Source organism: Quercus suber, unplaced genomic scaffold (genome assembly GCF_002906115.3).
Source record: "Quercus suber isolate HL8 unplaced genomic scaffold, Cork oak 2.0 scaffold_83, whole genome shotgun sequence".
In the NCBI taxonomy this organism is placed as follows: domain Eukaryota; kingdom Viridiplantae; phylum Streptophyta; class Magnoliopsida; order Fagales; family Fagaceae; genus Quercus; species Quercus suber.
The window spans coordinates 536639-552662 of record NW_027069548.1 but is presented as its reverse complement, the minus strand read 5'-3'; the positions used below and the strand labels follow the sequence as shown (position 1 = coordinate 552662).

The following is a 16024-nucleotide window of genomic DNA, read 5'->3' as shown; positions in this document are numbered from 1 at the left end:
GATATTTCCTTGTCACAGATAGGTAGTACTAAAACCTTTAAAAATTGAACTAATTTTGAACAAACCACATGAAAGAATTGTAATAAAATTTTAGTAAAAATGGAAGCATGTGCTAAGTTTAGTCGAGTCAAATCTAAATCAGTCTAGTCGCTCTAAGTGCCACTTGATTTGGAGGAATTAAGGGATTGTTTTAACCTCTTAGTTCATTATAGGTTCAGTCTCCTTGGGCACTGTTTACTACCCAAAATCTCTCCATAGGGTGCAGCTCATTGACTAGCCCATTTGCTAAACTCAAGATTGTTTTGTGATGGTAAAAAATTATTTTGTCAACCACTTTGATTGAGAAACCAGATAGTTAAATTTGAAGCTTTCAGTCTCAAATGCTTCTTTTTAATTTTCTGATGAGTAATCTCGATGTGCTTATAGCAGGTGATTCATAAAACAGGTGGACTTCAACGCAAAGCATATAATAACATACATCAAATGCAGCATGAAAGCAGCTTGTAAGGTCTTCCAAGTAAGAATTGTTAATTTCTTAATTATATAAAATACTCCTGATGAGTCTACATATCAGTTGTTGGGACAAGCAAAAAGTTCGAACCTTAGGGAAAAAAAAGAAGCTTGGGCGGCATGAGTTGCAGCTTTAGCAAGGGTGGTTTTTGAGCATCCTGGAGGCCCATGGAGAAGAATTCCTCGTACAGGAGATATTCCCAGCCTTGAAAATGCAGCAGAATGTTTAATAGGCCACTCAACAGCTTGCCAGAGCTTTTTCTGCCCAAGAATTGAAAAAAGGTGTCCTTAGGAGTTCCATGAGGCTTTCAATGCAAAATGAGAAGTTTATATTACAAACCTTCAAATCCTTTAGTCCTCCAATATCTTCCCAAGTCACCTTTGGGATTTCCACAGTAACACCTCTTGTTATGCTGGGCCCAACTATGGATCTTGCATGTTCCCAGTCTTCAATTGTTAAGCTGAGCACACCGGCATCTTCATTTGCATCAGAAGACCTTTTGACCGCAATTATGGTAGCCTCACGACATAAAGCTTCCAAATCAGCCCCAACATAGCCATTGCAAGATGTAGCTATGGTCCTTAAGTCAACATTGGGATCTAAAGGAACCTTCTTTGTGTAGAGCTGAAAATTAATTAACACAAATAATGTCAACCTTCAGCCAATAATAGTGTACTTAACTATCCAACCTCCTATCAAACTAGCTAAAAGATTTAAAATTAGTTTGAAGCACTACTGGCAGCATTTTGGGAGACTGATGAGTGTCATAGAATAATGGACCCAAGGATGGCTCATAAATTTAAGAGACTCAAGCTAACCTTGAGAATTCGAAGGCGTTCCTCAGTAGGTGTAGTAACTTCAACTTCAGCATCAAAGCGCCCTGATCTTCTTAGTGCAGGGTCAATTGCATCCACTCTTCGTACACAAAAATCAGATATTAAAAATACATTTAAAGGTTTATACAAACAGTACAAAATACAAAACAAAGGAAATGGAACTGGAAATTATATGATATTAAACTCATAGTATAATTCAAGTGCCTTAAGTTCTGTAGAAGATCAGGTAGACTCAAAAGTTTAAATCACTACGAAACAACAGCTCACTGCCCACAATAAGCCTTTTGAAATAAGCTTTGACATAGAACAAATGGTAATAACCAATTATAAAATTTTCACACAATTCAATTTAAGAAATTGCTACAATCAAGATACAATAAAAAAAAATCACAAAATTACAGCAGGAAAGCTACAGAAAAATGCGCTAAGGCAACCTGAAATCATATATTTGTAGCAACTCCAAATATATTCTATAAGTTAATAACCAATAATGAAAAATATGTTGACAAAGTAAATTTCTTAAGAAACTCTTATAGATGTACAATAATCAAGTTTGTAGGAAAATAGAGCAGCAGAAACTCTAACTCTATAGATCTGAGAGAGACAATAACCTGTTAGTGGAGGCAACTATGACAACTTGTGGTGCAGAATTTGAGGAAGGTTTACTGGAGTCCATTAGTGTAAAGAGCTGAGAGGCTACACGAACATCTTGCTCCCTTCTGCATATGAAACATCACCTAGTGCAGCTATTACAATCAGTGTCACAGGGACACAGTTCAGCTAATGCCATGTTCCACATCACCTTATAGGCAAATAATGAAAAAAGCATATGGCATTATATCTGCAGTGTGCCTCAAATGTCAACACAAGTGCACGCACAGAACAGTTAGAAAGATAGGTGTTGAAGAGAAGATAGAGATCAGAAAAGCTTGAGTTTTTGGCCACTAGAAATTTAATCAACAAGACACTAGAAATTTTATCTCATTGCTCATGATCAACATCATCCACAGTTCAATTACCAAGGATATGATACTCACAATACCACACCCCTTGATTAGAGCCTAATGAAACTACAATAATCCCAATTCCAAAGGGCCAGAAACTCAAACAAAGCCAACCTAACAAAGCCTTGATTTACAACACTACCTAATACCATATTTTTCAATAAACATATACCCACCTCAACCCACTTACATCATAAGCCCCAACTTACAGAGGAAAAAAAAAAGAATCTTCCTCTCCTCTCCTCTCCTTATAACCTTCAAGTACTCAATTTCCTTATGTTATTAATTTTTTTGCCACGCATATTAATAGATAGTGCAGTTCAAAAGTCCATACATCAAATGGTGACGTAACGAATACATCAACGTTCTCATCTACATACCTAAAATCACAACGAGGACAGAGTGCATCTATGTCATCGATAAAGATGACTGATGGCTTGCCCAACATTGCGTGGGATGATGCCTCTGAAAATGCCTCCCGCAAAACTTTCTCACTTTCTCCAGCATGTGCTCTATGAACAGAGTGTGGACTGCAGAACACACCCACGAATAAAATCAATCACAAAATGATGAAACAAATAAAAAGTCTGGAGGACATGAAACTATAAAACTTTAAGAGAATAAAGGCTTCAGCACCACACAAAGAACAGAGTCTTCAAAATCTAAAGCAAAGAACATACAAATAAGTGATGATCCGATACCTGATAATGATTAAATGTGCACCACATTCCTGAACAACTGCCCGTACCAAACTTGTCTAGGATAGCAAGAAAAAAAAAAAAAGAAAGAAAAAAAAAAAAGGAATTAATCTCATAACTTCGAATACAAGCAAACCAAACCAAGACATCATCTCATTGCCAACTATAAGCTACTCAGACTTGAATTAGACAGAAAAACCTAGATAAGCATACATGTAGGCAAAAAGAGAATCTAAATAAAGAACATGGACTTAGTTGTGAACCCTGTCCTAACCATTCCCTGCAAAGAGTCAGCCTCCATTGATTGTGCAAAAGAAAGAGTTACAAAAAATTCACCCAAAAAAATTGTAGCAAAAATTTTCACTTTGTTCCTTGTTTTCTTTTTGAGAACCAAACATAGCCAACAAAACTAACATTTGGAGTTACTTGAATTTTACACCTTAAAATTTATTTTTGTTAGCAAAATTAACCTCTCCGTTAGTGGTTTGCTAACATGTCTGTTAAGTGCCACATTAGCAAACAAAGCATTCCATTGGTATATCTACCTACTCTTTCTAAAAGTTACTTGAGCACGTTTCTCCACAAAAAAAAAAAAAAAAGAAGTTACTTGTGCATTAATTTCCAAGCAATTGAAATTTGGTATCATTCTCTCATGATCACCATCAAATTTCAATATTTACCATTGTGTGTTCCTCTCTATGGCAATCTATGGGGCAAGATCTTGATAACACCTTCAAGCCACTCGGGGATACATTTCATTTCTTTCCACCAGAAAACCAACCTCTTCCATATCTAGTATAAGGATCTCTTTAATAAACCTGCCCCAAGTTATTTGATGGTTCATATCTCAAAATTTGCAAAAGTTCAAACAAGCACCTACGAGGATCACATAGTTCGAAGAGGGACAAATGGTGTACTCAAAACACACACAAAAACGCATATTGGACAAACTATGCCTTTCAAAATAGAATGCTGACCCAGCAACAGTGAACATGCTAATGATGTACGTATGACTGAAATGAAAACACTGAAATGCAGTAAATATTCCTCTCTAAAGCATGTAGTAAGTCATCATTTTGACTAGCCTTAATGAGCTCGGTGCAGATAAGGTAGAGATGTCACGATGCAATAGTAGAAGGAGATGCTCAAGATGCTTTTTCTCATGGGAATTACCATCAATCTGAAACTTGATATGGAATTGATTTGAAAGTAAAAGAATTCTCCAATTCATTTAGTATAAAATATGACACCATAAGCTACGAACACGAGGAGTTAATCTATCATTTTCCTTCACATGCAAACTAACACAATGGTGCGCATAAGAACTTGGTGATATAGATCACACACAGCTTGGTTGCATGCAGTACGTGAGTGAAGACATGGGAAAATGTTTAAGAACCAATCACAAAAAATTAACCTAGGGCCAAAAAAAAAAAATTTTTGATGTTTAGATTATTGAAAACAATGTTGAAACATACAATTAAGAGCATTCACATCTGTGTATGTAAAATAGCATAAGCCCCAAATTTTGCTAAATCAAACCCAAAAATTACCCACATCAACTTACACATCAATTGTGCAAATCACATGTTTGCTACAAGACTTATGCAAATATACACAAGCATTGCGATTGTGCATTTTGTTTTTTTATTCTTTTTTGTGTGTTTCCCAATGATGTAGGAAAAGAGTGAATGCTAGTTGTAGTGTGGGAAGAGAGATGAGCAATTTTAAAAATCAAGAAAATTTGATATTTTAATTAAATAGATTTTAGAATAAATAATCTGATATAAGAGTTCTGAAAAACAGTTTTTTAAAATAGAAAAAAGTAGCTTCTTATGTTAAAATAGATAAAAAATAAAATAAAATTTTGCACAAACTATTATGAATGCTAAAAAATGCAGCTACCTTGAGCAAATGAATATATTAAGTGCTCAATGTTGGTATAATGGATATTTAGACAAATTTAGGGGTTAGCTTTTGAGAAAATATTATGTACGCTTACACTTAGGGTATAACATTTTTCTCTCACATAAACATGGATTTATGTGCAAGACCCACATGTAGGGTCTACTTTTATGTGAAAAAAATGTACGGTACACACAAGAATAATTTAACTAGTTTAAGGGTTCTTGTATCTAGACATTTATGATTTAATTATTAAGATCATCAAAATATATTCAATAACAAGATTCAAACTGGACGACATTTTGATCACATCCCTAACGATAGAACGTTATCTCCCCCCAACTGAATGCTTTTCCTAAAATTATACTCCGTCCATGAAGAATGACACTCCTACTTTGCCTATAGAAACTACCCATTTATGATTCCAGCCAAGAAGACTAGTAAAAGAATAAGATTTCTATGCTTGTAAATAGAATAATACAACCCATTAAATAGAATAATACAAATACAGAAATACTGCACTTAAGATCTCTAATAAAATTAGCAGAGATGCAAATTCCTCACATATAACATTGCAAACAAACCAGAATTAACAAAAACAACAAAATAATGTGACTAACATATTTAATCCAATGAAAGAATGAACAGAATAAACAAGACTTAACATTTTTTTTTTAAAAGAAATAAATAGAAAGACATTTTGGCTTCTCTCTCTCACTCAAAGAATTTGATTAACTCTCTGGGTGTCGGTGGTTTATGTAGTGCAATTTGATAGTGTTTCATTTTCATGCAGTGTTTGGCCTCTTTGTATGTTTTTTTTTTTTTTTTGATGAGATGCCTCCTTTGTATGTTGGTCTTTGTCGTTGTGTGCCACTGGATTATCTGAAACTTATCCTTGACATTTCGAGCTTCCTCCAAAAGAGAATTCAACAATTCTTCACCCATAAACTTTGGGATGAGTATGATTTGCAATAAATAAGGAGAGAAAAAAAAAAATCTCTTCAAAGTAAAAAATTTAGGTACAGCTTACCCTGAACATCAAACATACACTGGTTTTTACAAATAAGATGGCTCATGATAAACAGCAAAAATATATTAAGGTGACATCCTTCCTCAGCTAACTAATCTGCATAATTTTGTACTTTATATGCAAGTTGCTTCAATTTTTCTCACCAGAGACTTGTAATCAGAAATTATGGCACTTAATTGTCAGATAATTCATTATTTAAGCTCAACTGGTGGCTATGATAAAATGCAAAGTGTAAGAATTAGTCAAAGCCATGGCTGTGAAATGACTCTTCCAACTCTAATTAAAGAATAACTTAGGATCAATTAAAAAGACTAAATCTTCTCGAATCTCAATTCATACAACAAAATCATTTAAATTCTAGTTACAAAGTAATAAGGTGCTTTATGATGCCGGAGGAACGGAGATCTGTGTGCATGTGCACAAAAACAATGTTGGTGATGGCTCATTGTCGTCATTCATTTATAGAGCCGAGACCAAAAATGCAGGAACTCCAGATTGGAGCAGATCAAAGCTCCAGAAAGAAAGAGAGGAACACATGTGAAGAATTAACCCAAGGGCGGTATTAAGTCAAGTTTGATGGCAATTGAATTACTGCACTTCCAGCAGACGCCTGATTTGCTGCATGGTTACTACCAAAATTCTTTCGATTTGACTCCCTTGCAATTCTTGAACCAAACTACACCAGTAAAGAACAAAGATTAAATCACTTTTTTTTTTTTTTTTGAGAAAAAGAGTAAATCACTTAAGAATCAAATAGTGTTTAGCAACAGAACTTTCTTCTAGATAAAGCTCATGAACAATTTGTATTTAACCCAGCTTGAAAGTTCTTTTGCATGTATTTGACTTACGACTTCATTGCAGAACCAATTCAGAGAGATTTTTATAACTAGAAAACTAGTCCAATTGATACTATGGATTTAATCATTGTTCAAAATGACAGAATGCTGGTAATAGCATAATCAGATAGATTGACTGTTAAATGCTATATGTATAGTAAAATTTAAAAAACACAGCATCCCCTTGAGAAGAGATATTATTATCTACCTAGAAAAAGAAAAGAATTCGTAGTGCTAAGTGCTGCATAAACCCAAAGCATGGCAATTCATACATTTAAATGTTATAACATCTGTATAGGTATGCATACCTGAATTGCTCTTTTGGGCAGAACTGCTGCTTCATATAAACCAAGCAATTGAGCAACCTTCAACAAACATAATGCATAAACAATTAAACATCTGGCCAGAATTCATGACATGAGATACTAAGCCCGAATTGAGAGCCATTGATTTAGTAATGGATTTCAAATCCAAAAATGAACATGTAAGATTACTTTGCATATAACAGTAAAAGAGAAATCAGTACCAAAGTTATAATTACTGTACCATACCAGCTACAGTGGTCAATAGATTTCATACTAGTTAGTAACCCTGTACACTTAGACCCTTGAAATGTATCGGGTTTAAATACCAGGATGTTTCAGCCTACACAGATTGTTTCGGTTGTTTCCAACTCGTACAAAATCATAGGTTTTTTTTTTTTCATAATTTTTTATAACATGGGAGAATAATTCCTTTTGAATTGAGATGATATGAGTCTATTCTTAATAAAATGATGAGTCAGGTGAAACTATTTTGAATTCATGAATAATGGATTACGCTGTTGATCGGAGTCAATAACCCTTTGGGCAACCAACCAAAACTTGCAGATCAAATTTTGATCAACAACTTGGAGGTATTTGAGTGGCTTAAGGCATTGGTTTGCTAGATCCGGCTTTCATCCATTGTCCAAGATTTCCCCGCTGTTGTCCCTCATGGGAATCTGGGCCATGTCTTAGTCCTAGTTCTGATCATCCAAAAAGACCAACTAAGCACCATTAGCTTGGCTACCGTCTACCGTATGTTTTGGAGGAAGGGGCAAATTGGTATTTTAATGCTAAATTCCGTTAGACTTAACCCTAAAACAGACGATAAGGGGGTTAAATATTATAGCGTTATAACTTTGGGGGGTCAATCGTGCATTTTGATGGTTTAAGGGGCAAAGTGTAAAATGGGGTATAGCTCAGGGGGGAAAACTGTCATTTCCCCTTGATTATATTAAGATAGCAAGGTGATGAATTGGAATGGAACCTCAAGAAACTTCAACTTGGATCAAACCAGAATGTATCCCTAAGCCCGTATAAGGTTTTTATATTCCCTACACTCCATCAGAGTCCACTTCATTCAATAGAGCAGTTCAAAGTTCTTTTTTTGGATAGGTAATAGAGCAGTTCAAAGTTAAATCCTGTTAGACAGCAATAAATTTTCTTTCCACAGAACTTTGCGTCACCCACACGTTTGGCTTGACATCTCAACTATAACCATGAACAAGATATCTTTTGGTATAATAATGGGCAATGAATAAACAGTGACTTATTTAACCAAATTATGGTCTAATATTTTCAAATGACAACCTTCAGTTTCCACCACACACAGCTTCAACTTGTCGGTCATGGTAATCATATTCCTTCAACCATCACCAATTTTTGAGATAGCTAGGTAGGGGAAAGGGGGACGTGGGCTTCAAACCACAGGTATGAGGCACTTCAAAGGATACCATTACCACTAGGCTATCATTTGAATCCCAACCATCACCAATTTTAAGCTAGATGACTCCCCAAATTCAAGAATATAATATCAATAGAGATTGAGATGCTACAATGCAACATATGGAACTTCTCCCTACAGATGGTTTGTCAAATACCCATCAGCACAATACTCATGTTGACAACAACTACAAAGCCATTTCCTTAATAAAACTGTATTCATTTTTAACACTACATTTCTCTGGGGCATAGAAGGAATTCAATCACATCATATAGTGTTATGCATTGTAAAGTACAAATGTAAATATCATGCATAAAACCCAGAAGCAGATGCTCTTACAAAACATGCATGTATGCTGGCACATTCCCAGATGATATATATATATATATATATATAGAAACATGTACATAACCGTATTTCTGTGCCCGTATCATGTCTCATATGTTAGGGCACGACAGAGAATGTAAACCTAAAAAAAGATATAGCACTGACCTCTCTCAGAATCTTTTTATCACCGATTCCACTAGGTTGATCAAGGTTGGCAATCTCCCACAAAGGAATATCAAGCAAAGTCCTTATAACATCTTCATCCAAGAAAGGAAATCTAGCCTTTTTTTTAAAAGCAGAAAAGGAAGAATTAGATAGTTGCCACATGTGACCAGTCAATGATGTAAGAAAGTGTTTTTGTTCAAGATGTGAGCAATACCTCCTTCCCATTATCAGCAATACATCTATCGTCTCTTCCTAGGTTTCTCTTCCAAATTCTTTGCATGTCCAATTTCATTTCCTCATGTAGCCCAAGCCAACTGAAGGCAGCATATGAGACCACCAAAACAAGTAGGTATATAAACATCAATTACTCCAAACATTACTTTGTTCAGTGATAGGTCACAAATATACTGAATGATATCAAATCACTGCTGCTCTAAATAGGAGAAAATCAAATAATAATGCACAGGAAGCCGGTAATTCTTTCAGTTTCTTAGAATGAATTTAGTACTGAAATTCCAGAAGATCCTATCCCTGTGGATCCATTTGGCACAGCTTATCTTTTCGGCCTTCTGAAAATGGATTGTTTGAAAAGCCTGTATCTAGAAAAAAAATGAAGTTTTTAAAAGAAGACTACTTTTCAAAACAGGATGCCAAACGGGCGCTAAAACTAATACATACAACAGAAGAACACAGTTCCTATTAGTGAAGCCCAGTAGCCACTGAACCACACACACAGACACCCTCGCACATGCATGCGCATTCACAAACGAACAAGCTGAATACAGTATTTCTGAAGGCATTGATCCAAAATCAGTTTGAATTTGCCAAGGCTTTTTTTAAAATAAGTAAGCTTGCCAAAGGATTGTACCGGCAGCAGGTGCATATAGGATACTCTTTTCTGCCGCATCATTTGGTCATGATTAGCTATCAAATTGACAAGGATTAATGCAAGTACCAAAAGAAATTTTAGGAGCTTTGCCTAGATTCTGAGGCCCAAGTTCAGAAATTTTCAGCAACTAAATTTTGTTTGAACATTCTCAACCATTTTATTACCACACTTATTTTCTCATTACTATAATAATGTGATAACATTCACCTACTTTAGTAGCAAAGTATCTAGGGGCCACAGATTCTTTACAGCCTCTTGAAAGAAGCATTAGGAGCCAGTTCCACACCTTAAATTGCTAGTAGGTGAAGACTTACATGATATTCAAAAACAGGTTAGAATATTACAGCAACTTCAAGACCTATATGATACACACTGATATTAACAAAAGAACTACTTTACAGCAAAGTAATTACGTGAACATAAACATAGATCCACACATGCGTGAATACACACACAAATTGGTTTTCAAACATGCAAAAAAAAAGTCATGAGATTATTTAATTTATTTATGAAAAATGCATACCTTCCCTTTCAATAATTTGTCTTATGCCTACCATATCCAGCACATTGCTCATCAGCACCAGAACCAACAAGGACAATCCTGGCCTGTGACTTGTATTTAACACATTCATTGCACTGAAGATCCTCATCACAATTATTGTTATTTCCTTCATACACCCAGCCACTGCCTCTAGCAGCCAGCCATAAAGCTATTCCTATATTCAGGTCCAGCAATATTAAATAAGATATAAGACTCTATCCATTCAGATCAATAGCACTTATGTTGGTGAGAAGGGAGATCTAGAAACATGACATTTACTCTGTTATTTTGTTATTTCATGGGAAAAAAAAAGCTTAAAGATCATAAGACACTTTTTGAGATCTAAAGGTGAATTACAATAAAAGCTTATGCTAAAGGAACATCAAAAGTATTGGAAAATAAGTAACTCTCCTTAGTCGTTTCTTAAGACACAAAAGGGATAATTATGTGTATCTATGATGTCCTCCCATAATGTCAGGAAACATGTATAAGTTAGAACAACAAAAGATTACAAGGCCATTTATCTGATTCAGTGGAAGCTTAAAACAAAACATATCTAGAATAAGGAAAAACTGCATTATCTATTGAAAGAAACTTTGTACCATGTAAGTATTTGCAGGATTTATTAGTGACATGACGTGCTTTGTTTCAAGGTCCAATGTTGATAAATCAGCATCAATCTCTACAAGTTTCCACCTGCAATTAAAATATCATGTTAACTGATAGCACAAGGCAAGACAATTGCAGAAATTCATTAAACAGAAAGCTTTTTAGTATGGGAAATCATAGTCCATACCTTCTCAAGGGTGCAATTCTTCTCAACTCCATTACTCCTGCCTTGGCAGAGATTCTATCAGGAGCAGACTGACCGTCAAAACTCACATTAAGTAGATCAATCTCATCTGTCATTAAAATTGATAGGACATGAGCTTACAGGTAGGATTGACAAAAGGATTTTATAATGCATGTCATTATTTAGCTTTACAGTTTCAACTCTAAAAATTGCAGCTCATTGAGATTCATACAAATATAACACACAACATTAAGAAGGGGGAAAAATAAATAAATGTAGCTTTTACTGAACACTCACAGCTGGGATCAAGGCATTCATCTAGTAATGCTGAAAGTATCATAGAATCTAATCCTCCGGAGAAAAGAACTGCCACTGGTGTGAGTACCTCTTGTCTTATATCACAAGTAACTGCCTATGCATTTCATGTCAAAAGAATTCTATTAATACAAAAGGCAATAAATCAAATAACCCAAAAAAGAAATAATTGAGCCTACTCAAGGTTATTTAGTTGGAAAATATTCCCTAATTTTCCATTTTACAATAAAATGTTTAAGAAAAATATCTGTCCCACTACTCTATAGCATGAAACTAATGCAAATGTAATTCAGTTCAATCAGATCTTGAACCTTAAATATTCTATGCAGTGAAGTGCGCCGCATCACAGATTCCCTTAAAGCAAACAGTACAGTCTCTGCCGTCCCTGAAATTGAAGCTTGGATGGGCCCTACTTAATCAATACAAAACGACAGTTACAGCATCATTGCAACAAAACCTAGAATTATAATTAGTAATCATATTCATGAGACAAAAGTGGTAAGTAGTATATTTTAACTAAAATTTGGAGGTTCCACATGCAACTGTTTACAGAATGGTATGATAATCACCTGATTTGGATGGCAATATATTTGAACAAGCTGAATGCACATCATGTTGCTCCATAAGAATCTTGCCATGAGAAGAGTATAAATCTTCAGGTTTGGGTTCAACAGAAGTTCTCTCCCAAACAATCAGTTCTTTTAGCATGGAATTTGTCCATTCATGTTTTCTGACCTCACCAACCAGGCACCCATCCAATTTTGGAGCATCAAAAGATATGCTGTATATCCCACATGTAAGCTCTTCCCAAAAATTGTGGTTGTTAATTTCATTTTCAGCTTCAAAGCCTGGATTAAAATAACATCACTTGATATAAAAATCTCACTCATATCAAGAGTCAAAAATTGACAAAACTGCAAGAAAAATTAAAGGGACTTGTGGGTTAATATTCTTGTAATTTTAATGGTACTAAATGCAACAATGGTAAAAACTTATGCATTTGGCCAACAGTATACATGTATGCAGTGCCCTTAAAATATATATATATATATATATTTATATATTCATGGCAGTACTTGCTCACTTTGGCTCAATAAAGCCTATGGCTAATTATAAGCAACAGCTTTATTAAGAGTCTTGCCAATAAACTCCCTTCCTTTGCCATTAATTACAATTATCAAAAAGAAGGTTTATCAAGCAACAATCCATAAAGAATACCTCCCACCCTGCACATTCTATGATCACCTTATGCATTTAAAAGTTCATAGCATGTCATTTCAGATTGCCCAAATTCACTCAGCTTGGAGAAATGTCATATTGAGCAATGTTTAGAGGGGAATCTATTTTCAAAGTAGTGAGATCCACTAAAGCAATGTGTACATCTGAACTAATAGACACAAGGAGACTGGTGTGGAGAACAAAATTTCAGAAAGGAAAAGACATGGAATACAAGGAGAGCGACGTGAAGAAATATCGTATCACACAATGTTTAAAGATCAGGGAATAGAAATGGGAGAATGAAAAATAAAACAGCATGCATAATTTACTTGACATTTTGTTTCAGAATTACTCCAGAACAGAAATCAGCTTCAGCACATTGTATTATCAATCATCATTACAATGCACTAAACAACATAAGCCAAACCCTAAGAACCAAATGAGTAAAGTTCTACTAAGCATAGTATACCAGAACTCTCCTCAGTGGAAGAAAATGGTGATACAGAAGATAGCAGGAACCGATGGTCCTCCAAAGTAGGCCAGTGAACAAGAAGGCTCCGTCTGCCAAATGCATCGCGACCAAACCACAGGGTTCTTGAACTTTCCTATACATAATGTGACAAGTAAACTTCAGAAATAAGATTCTGGAAACGAGAGATACTGCAAAAATTTAATCGAAATAAATAGAAACTTACCACTCTGAGTTACCTGCCAATAGATGACAGCCCATGGCCCCTTAATTGTAGAGAGAACCTCTGGAACAGAACTTTTTCCTTTTTCAAGACAGTAGCTTGTTCTTTTGTGTAAATGGGAATTGCACGAGCAGCAGTTTCCAAGAGCTTGCATTAGAATTTCAGTATCATTGCTATCACTATCAATGTTAATTCCTCCAAATATTTCTCCTTCAAAGTAGAACATAAAATCAGAACCCAAGATTATATCTGAAAACTAAATGAATGAAATTGAAGAGACCAGTTTTAAACATCAAGTGTCTTATATAAAATCAAATGCATTTGATCATTAATTTCTTGTTTAATTTAGCTTATTCATCCTTAAATAGGATGTACATTGTTTTTTTTTTTTTTTAAAATAACTTAGAATGGACATCCTTTTAAAGCCTCACCTTTTTCTAGGTATAGCTATACTTTTGCCCTGCCTATTTTTTAAGCAAAGTAAAATGAAAATAAAGATATACCAATCAAACAATATGAGATTACATCTACTTGAAGAATGTCAAGTACCAACAAGAAACACAAGTAGGACCCATATCCAACAAAAACTCAGTGTGACAAAATAGGCCAAAAGTTTGTGAAAGAAATATATGCAGCACAAAGGTCAAACCATGATGAATACAATCCCTCTGATCTAATCCATTAAGAGACAAGTAAGCATACCATTATACACAAAAATATTCCCATATGTATCCATCAAGGGCTGAACAATAGGATTTATCCCCCGGAGCTGTAATGTGGCACCAATAAAGTGAAGTTCTGCCACAACATTGGACATGCTAAAACCATTCTCTACCTCACGAGTTTGTCCATGTGTATCAAAGCAACAATCATTTTTCTCCTCAACATGTTGTGAACAGGACTCGTCCCTTTCTTTCGCCTCTTCTCCACCAGTGAAGGATACAATTTCTCGCTCCTCAATGGAGCTTGAAGTCTTTGAATAAAGGAAAACCTTCTTGCTACCCAAGCTATCAGGACCCCTCCTCCCTAGAGCTGCTTTAAGATCATCTATCGAGAATACCAGCTGATGCACAGTGCACCAATAAAAAATATTAGTCACTTTTTTTTGAAACAGCAAGGATTATAAAATAATTAGCACACTATCAAAACTCAATTAAGTCACTAAATCATATACTTTCACAAGCAATATATTGAGAGAGAGAGAGAGAGATTAACCCAAAAAAAAAAAACCACAACATGCTATTTTTTAACCAGTGGCTTTTGAACCCACAAAATCACCTTTCATGTTAGAATTGGGATCAAATAATTAAACTTCCATTTCCTAACCATTTAAGCTTTTGGGATCAATGACAATTTATTACGATATCATAATAGATGATCATAAGTTGAACACTGTCTCCACTTGACCTCCCATTTAAAAAGTTATAAAGCCACGTGTCGGGGAGTCTAGCCCAAACGTAAGGAGGAGTGTTAGTAACAATTAAATGATTAAATTAATCACATTTCCAAAAAAAAACTCAAGCTTTTGGGACAAGCAGCAGTTTATCACTCCACTCAATTCTTGTGTTTCAAGAAATAAATGTCATCAGAGTCATAGCCCTTTAGCAAAAACAACCAAAACACACACACACACGCAAAAACTATTGCCAGTTTGCCACTCATATAGACAATATCTACAACAAGCTCTTCCCCCCACATTCAAAAGCAATCATTCTAAAATTGAAAATATTCCCTATAAGTGAATAACACCCCACATTCCAAAAAAAAAAAAAAACTATTAACTAAATTATGCTACACTTTTTTTGTCTAAATATAATTAAATCATAATAGATGAGTATAAGTCGAACACTGTCCCCCACTTTACCCCCATTTAAAAACCCACATGTCGGGGAGTCTGGGCGCACACATGAGCAGGAGTATTAGTTAAAACTCGAGCTTTTGGGACAAGCAGTAGTTTATCACTCCACTCAAAAAAGCAATAAGTCTAAAATTGAAAAAGATTTCCCATAAGTGAATAATACCTCACATTTCCCAAAACAAAACAAAAAAAAAAACTACTATAACTAAATTCTGGTACATATTTTTGATTGCTCCACTCTTTTTCTTTTCTTTTTTTGGGTCTAAAAATCTAATTAAATTATGAACCACTTTATGACACATTGGCAATATCAAATTCTTGTTCTCTAAATATAAAAATGAAAAAAAAAATTGACAAACAAGAATTTAAAAATATAATAATAAAAATTAAAACTAGAAAAACCTACTTGGTCATCAATGGAAGTAGAGGAGGCTGAAGGTACAGAGTCGAGAAGCAGAGATGACAAGTCAATACGAGTTCCAGAGATAATCAAAGCTATTCCACACATCTCTCTCTCTCTCTCTCTCTCAGCTTTCAGTTCTCAGTTCTGGGTTTTTGAGTTGTTCTACGCTAAAACCTTTGGTTTTCATTGGCATGGCGTGTATTTGAGGGTTTTAGCAGGTGATGATGATGGTTATATATAATTATCATGTGACCAGC

At 34.9% G+C, this 16024-nt stretch overlaps 3 protein-coding genes across 4 annotated transcripts; all 3 read right to left on the bottom strand.

The window, feature by feature from the left end:
• Nucleotides 1-433: 433 nt before the first annotated feature.
• LOC136067727 (cell division control protein 48 homolog B-like) lies at nt 434-1256 on the bottom strand. The gene is made up of 3 exons (XM_065773954.1): nt 1248-1256; nt 851-1135; nt 434-771 (listed from the first exon to the last, which is right to left on the bottom strand). Exons 1-3 carry the CDS (start codon nt 1254-1256, stop codon nt 571-573), a joined length of 495 nt encoding a protein of 164 aa, XP_065630026.1. The 3' UTR covers nt 434-570.
• Nucleotides 1257-2625: 1369 nt separating this feature from the next.
• On the bottom strand, nt 2626-9370 carry LOC111986565 (uncharacterized). Its single transcript, XM_065773953.1, has 4 exons — nt 9273-9370; nt 9059-9170; nt 3053-3108; nt 2626-2881 (listed from the first exon to the last, which is right to left on the bottom strand). The coding sequence occupies exons 1-4, from the start codon at nt 9281-9283 to the stop codon at nt 2626-2628; spliced, it is 435 nt and encodes a 144-aa protein (XP_065630025.1). The 5' UTR covers nt 9284-9370.
• On the bottom strand, nt 9274-15952 carry LOC111986573 (uncharacterized). 2 transcript variants are annotated; one of them, XM_065773930.1, is made up of 11 exons: nt 15771-15952; nt 14209-14569; nt 13523-13716; nt 13284-13419; nt 12166-12444; nt 11908-12005; nt 11579-11693; nt 11285-11390; nt 11093-11184; nt 10471-10678; nt 9274-9372 (listed from the first exon to the last, which is right to left on the bottom strand). In XM_065773930.1, the coding sequence occupies exons 1-10, from the start codon at nt 15870-15872 to the stop codon at nt 10479-10481; spliced, it is 1683 nt and encodes a 560-aa protein (XP_065630002.1). In that variant the 5' UTR covers nt 15873-15952; the 3' UTR covers nt 9274-9372; nt 10471-10478. The 2 variants fall into 2 exon arrangements, with proteins under 2 accessions (XP_065630002.1, XP_065630003.1); XM_065773931.1 differs by lacking the exon at nt 9274-9372 and having other exon boundaries at nt 10549-10663; nt 11091-11184.
• Between the last annotated feature and the right edge of the window lie 72 nt (nt 15953-16024).

Coding starts and splice junctions, on each gene's coding strand:
- LOC111986565 (XM_065773953.1), bottom strand. Junction 3,109..9,058: donor ATAAAAAGATTCTGAGAGAG/GTCAGTGCTATA, acceptor TTGCTATCCTAG/ACAAGTTTGGTACGGGCAGT. Junction 2,882..3,052: donor GCACATTTAATCATTATCAG/GTATCGGATCAT, acceptor TGTGTTCTGCAG/TCCACACTCTGTTCATAGAG.
- LOC136067727 (XM_065773954.1), bottom strand. Junction 772..850: donor GAGGACTAAAGGATTTGAAG/GTTTGTAATATA, acceptor ATTCTTGGGCAG/AAAAAGCTCTGGCAAGCTGT.
- LOC111986573 (XM_065773930.1), bottom strand. CDS start 15,872: ATGTGTGGAATAGCTTTGATTATCTCTGGAACTCGTATTGACTTGTCA. Junction 12,445..13,283: donor TTCCACTGAGGAGAGTTCTG/GTATACTATGCT, acceptor ATTTTAATCCAG/GCTTTGAAGCTGAAAATGAA. Junction 11,391..11,578: donor TGAATGCCTTGATCCCAGCT/GTGAGTGTTCAG, acceptor TTTTAATGACAG/ATGAGATTGATCTACTTAAT.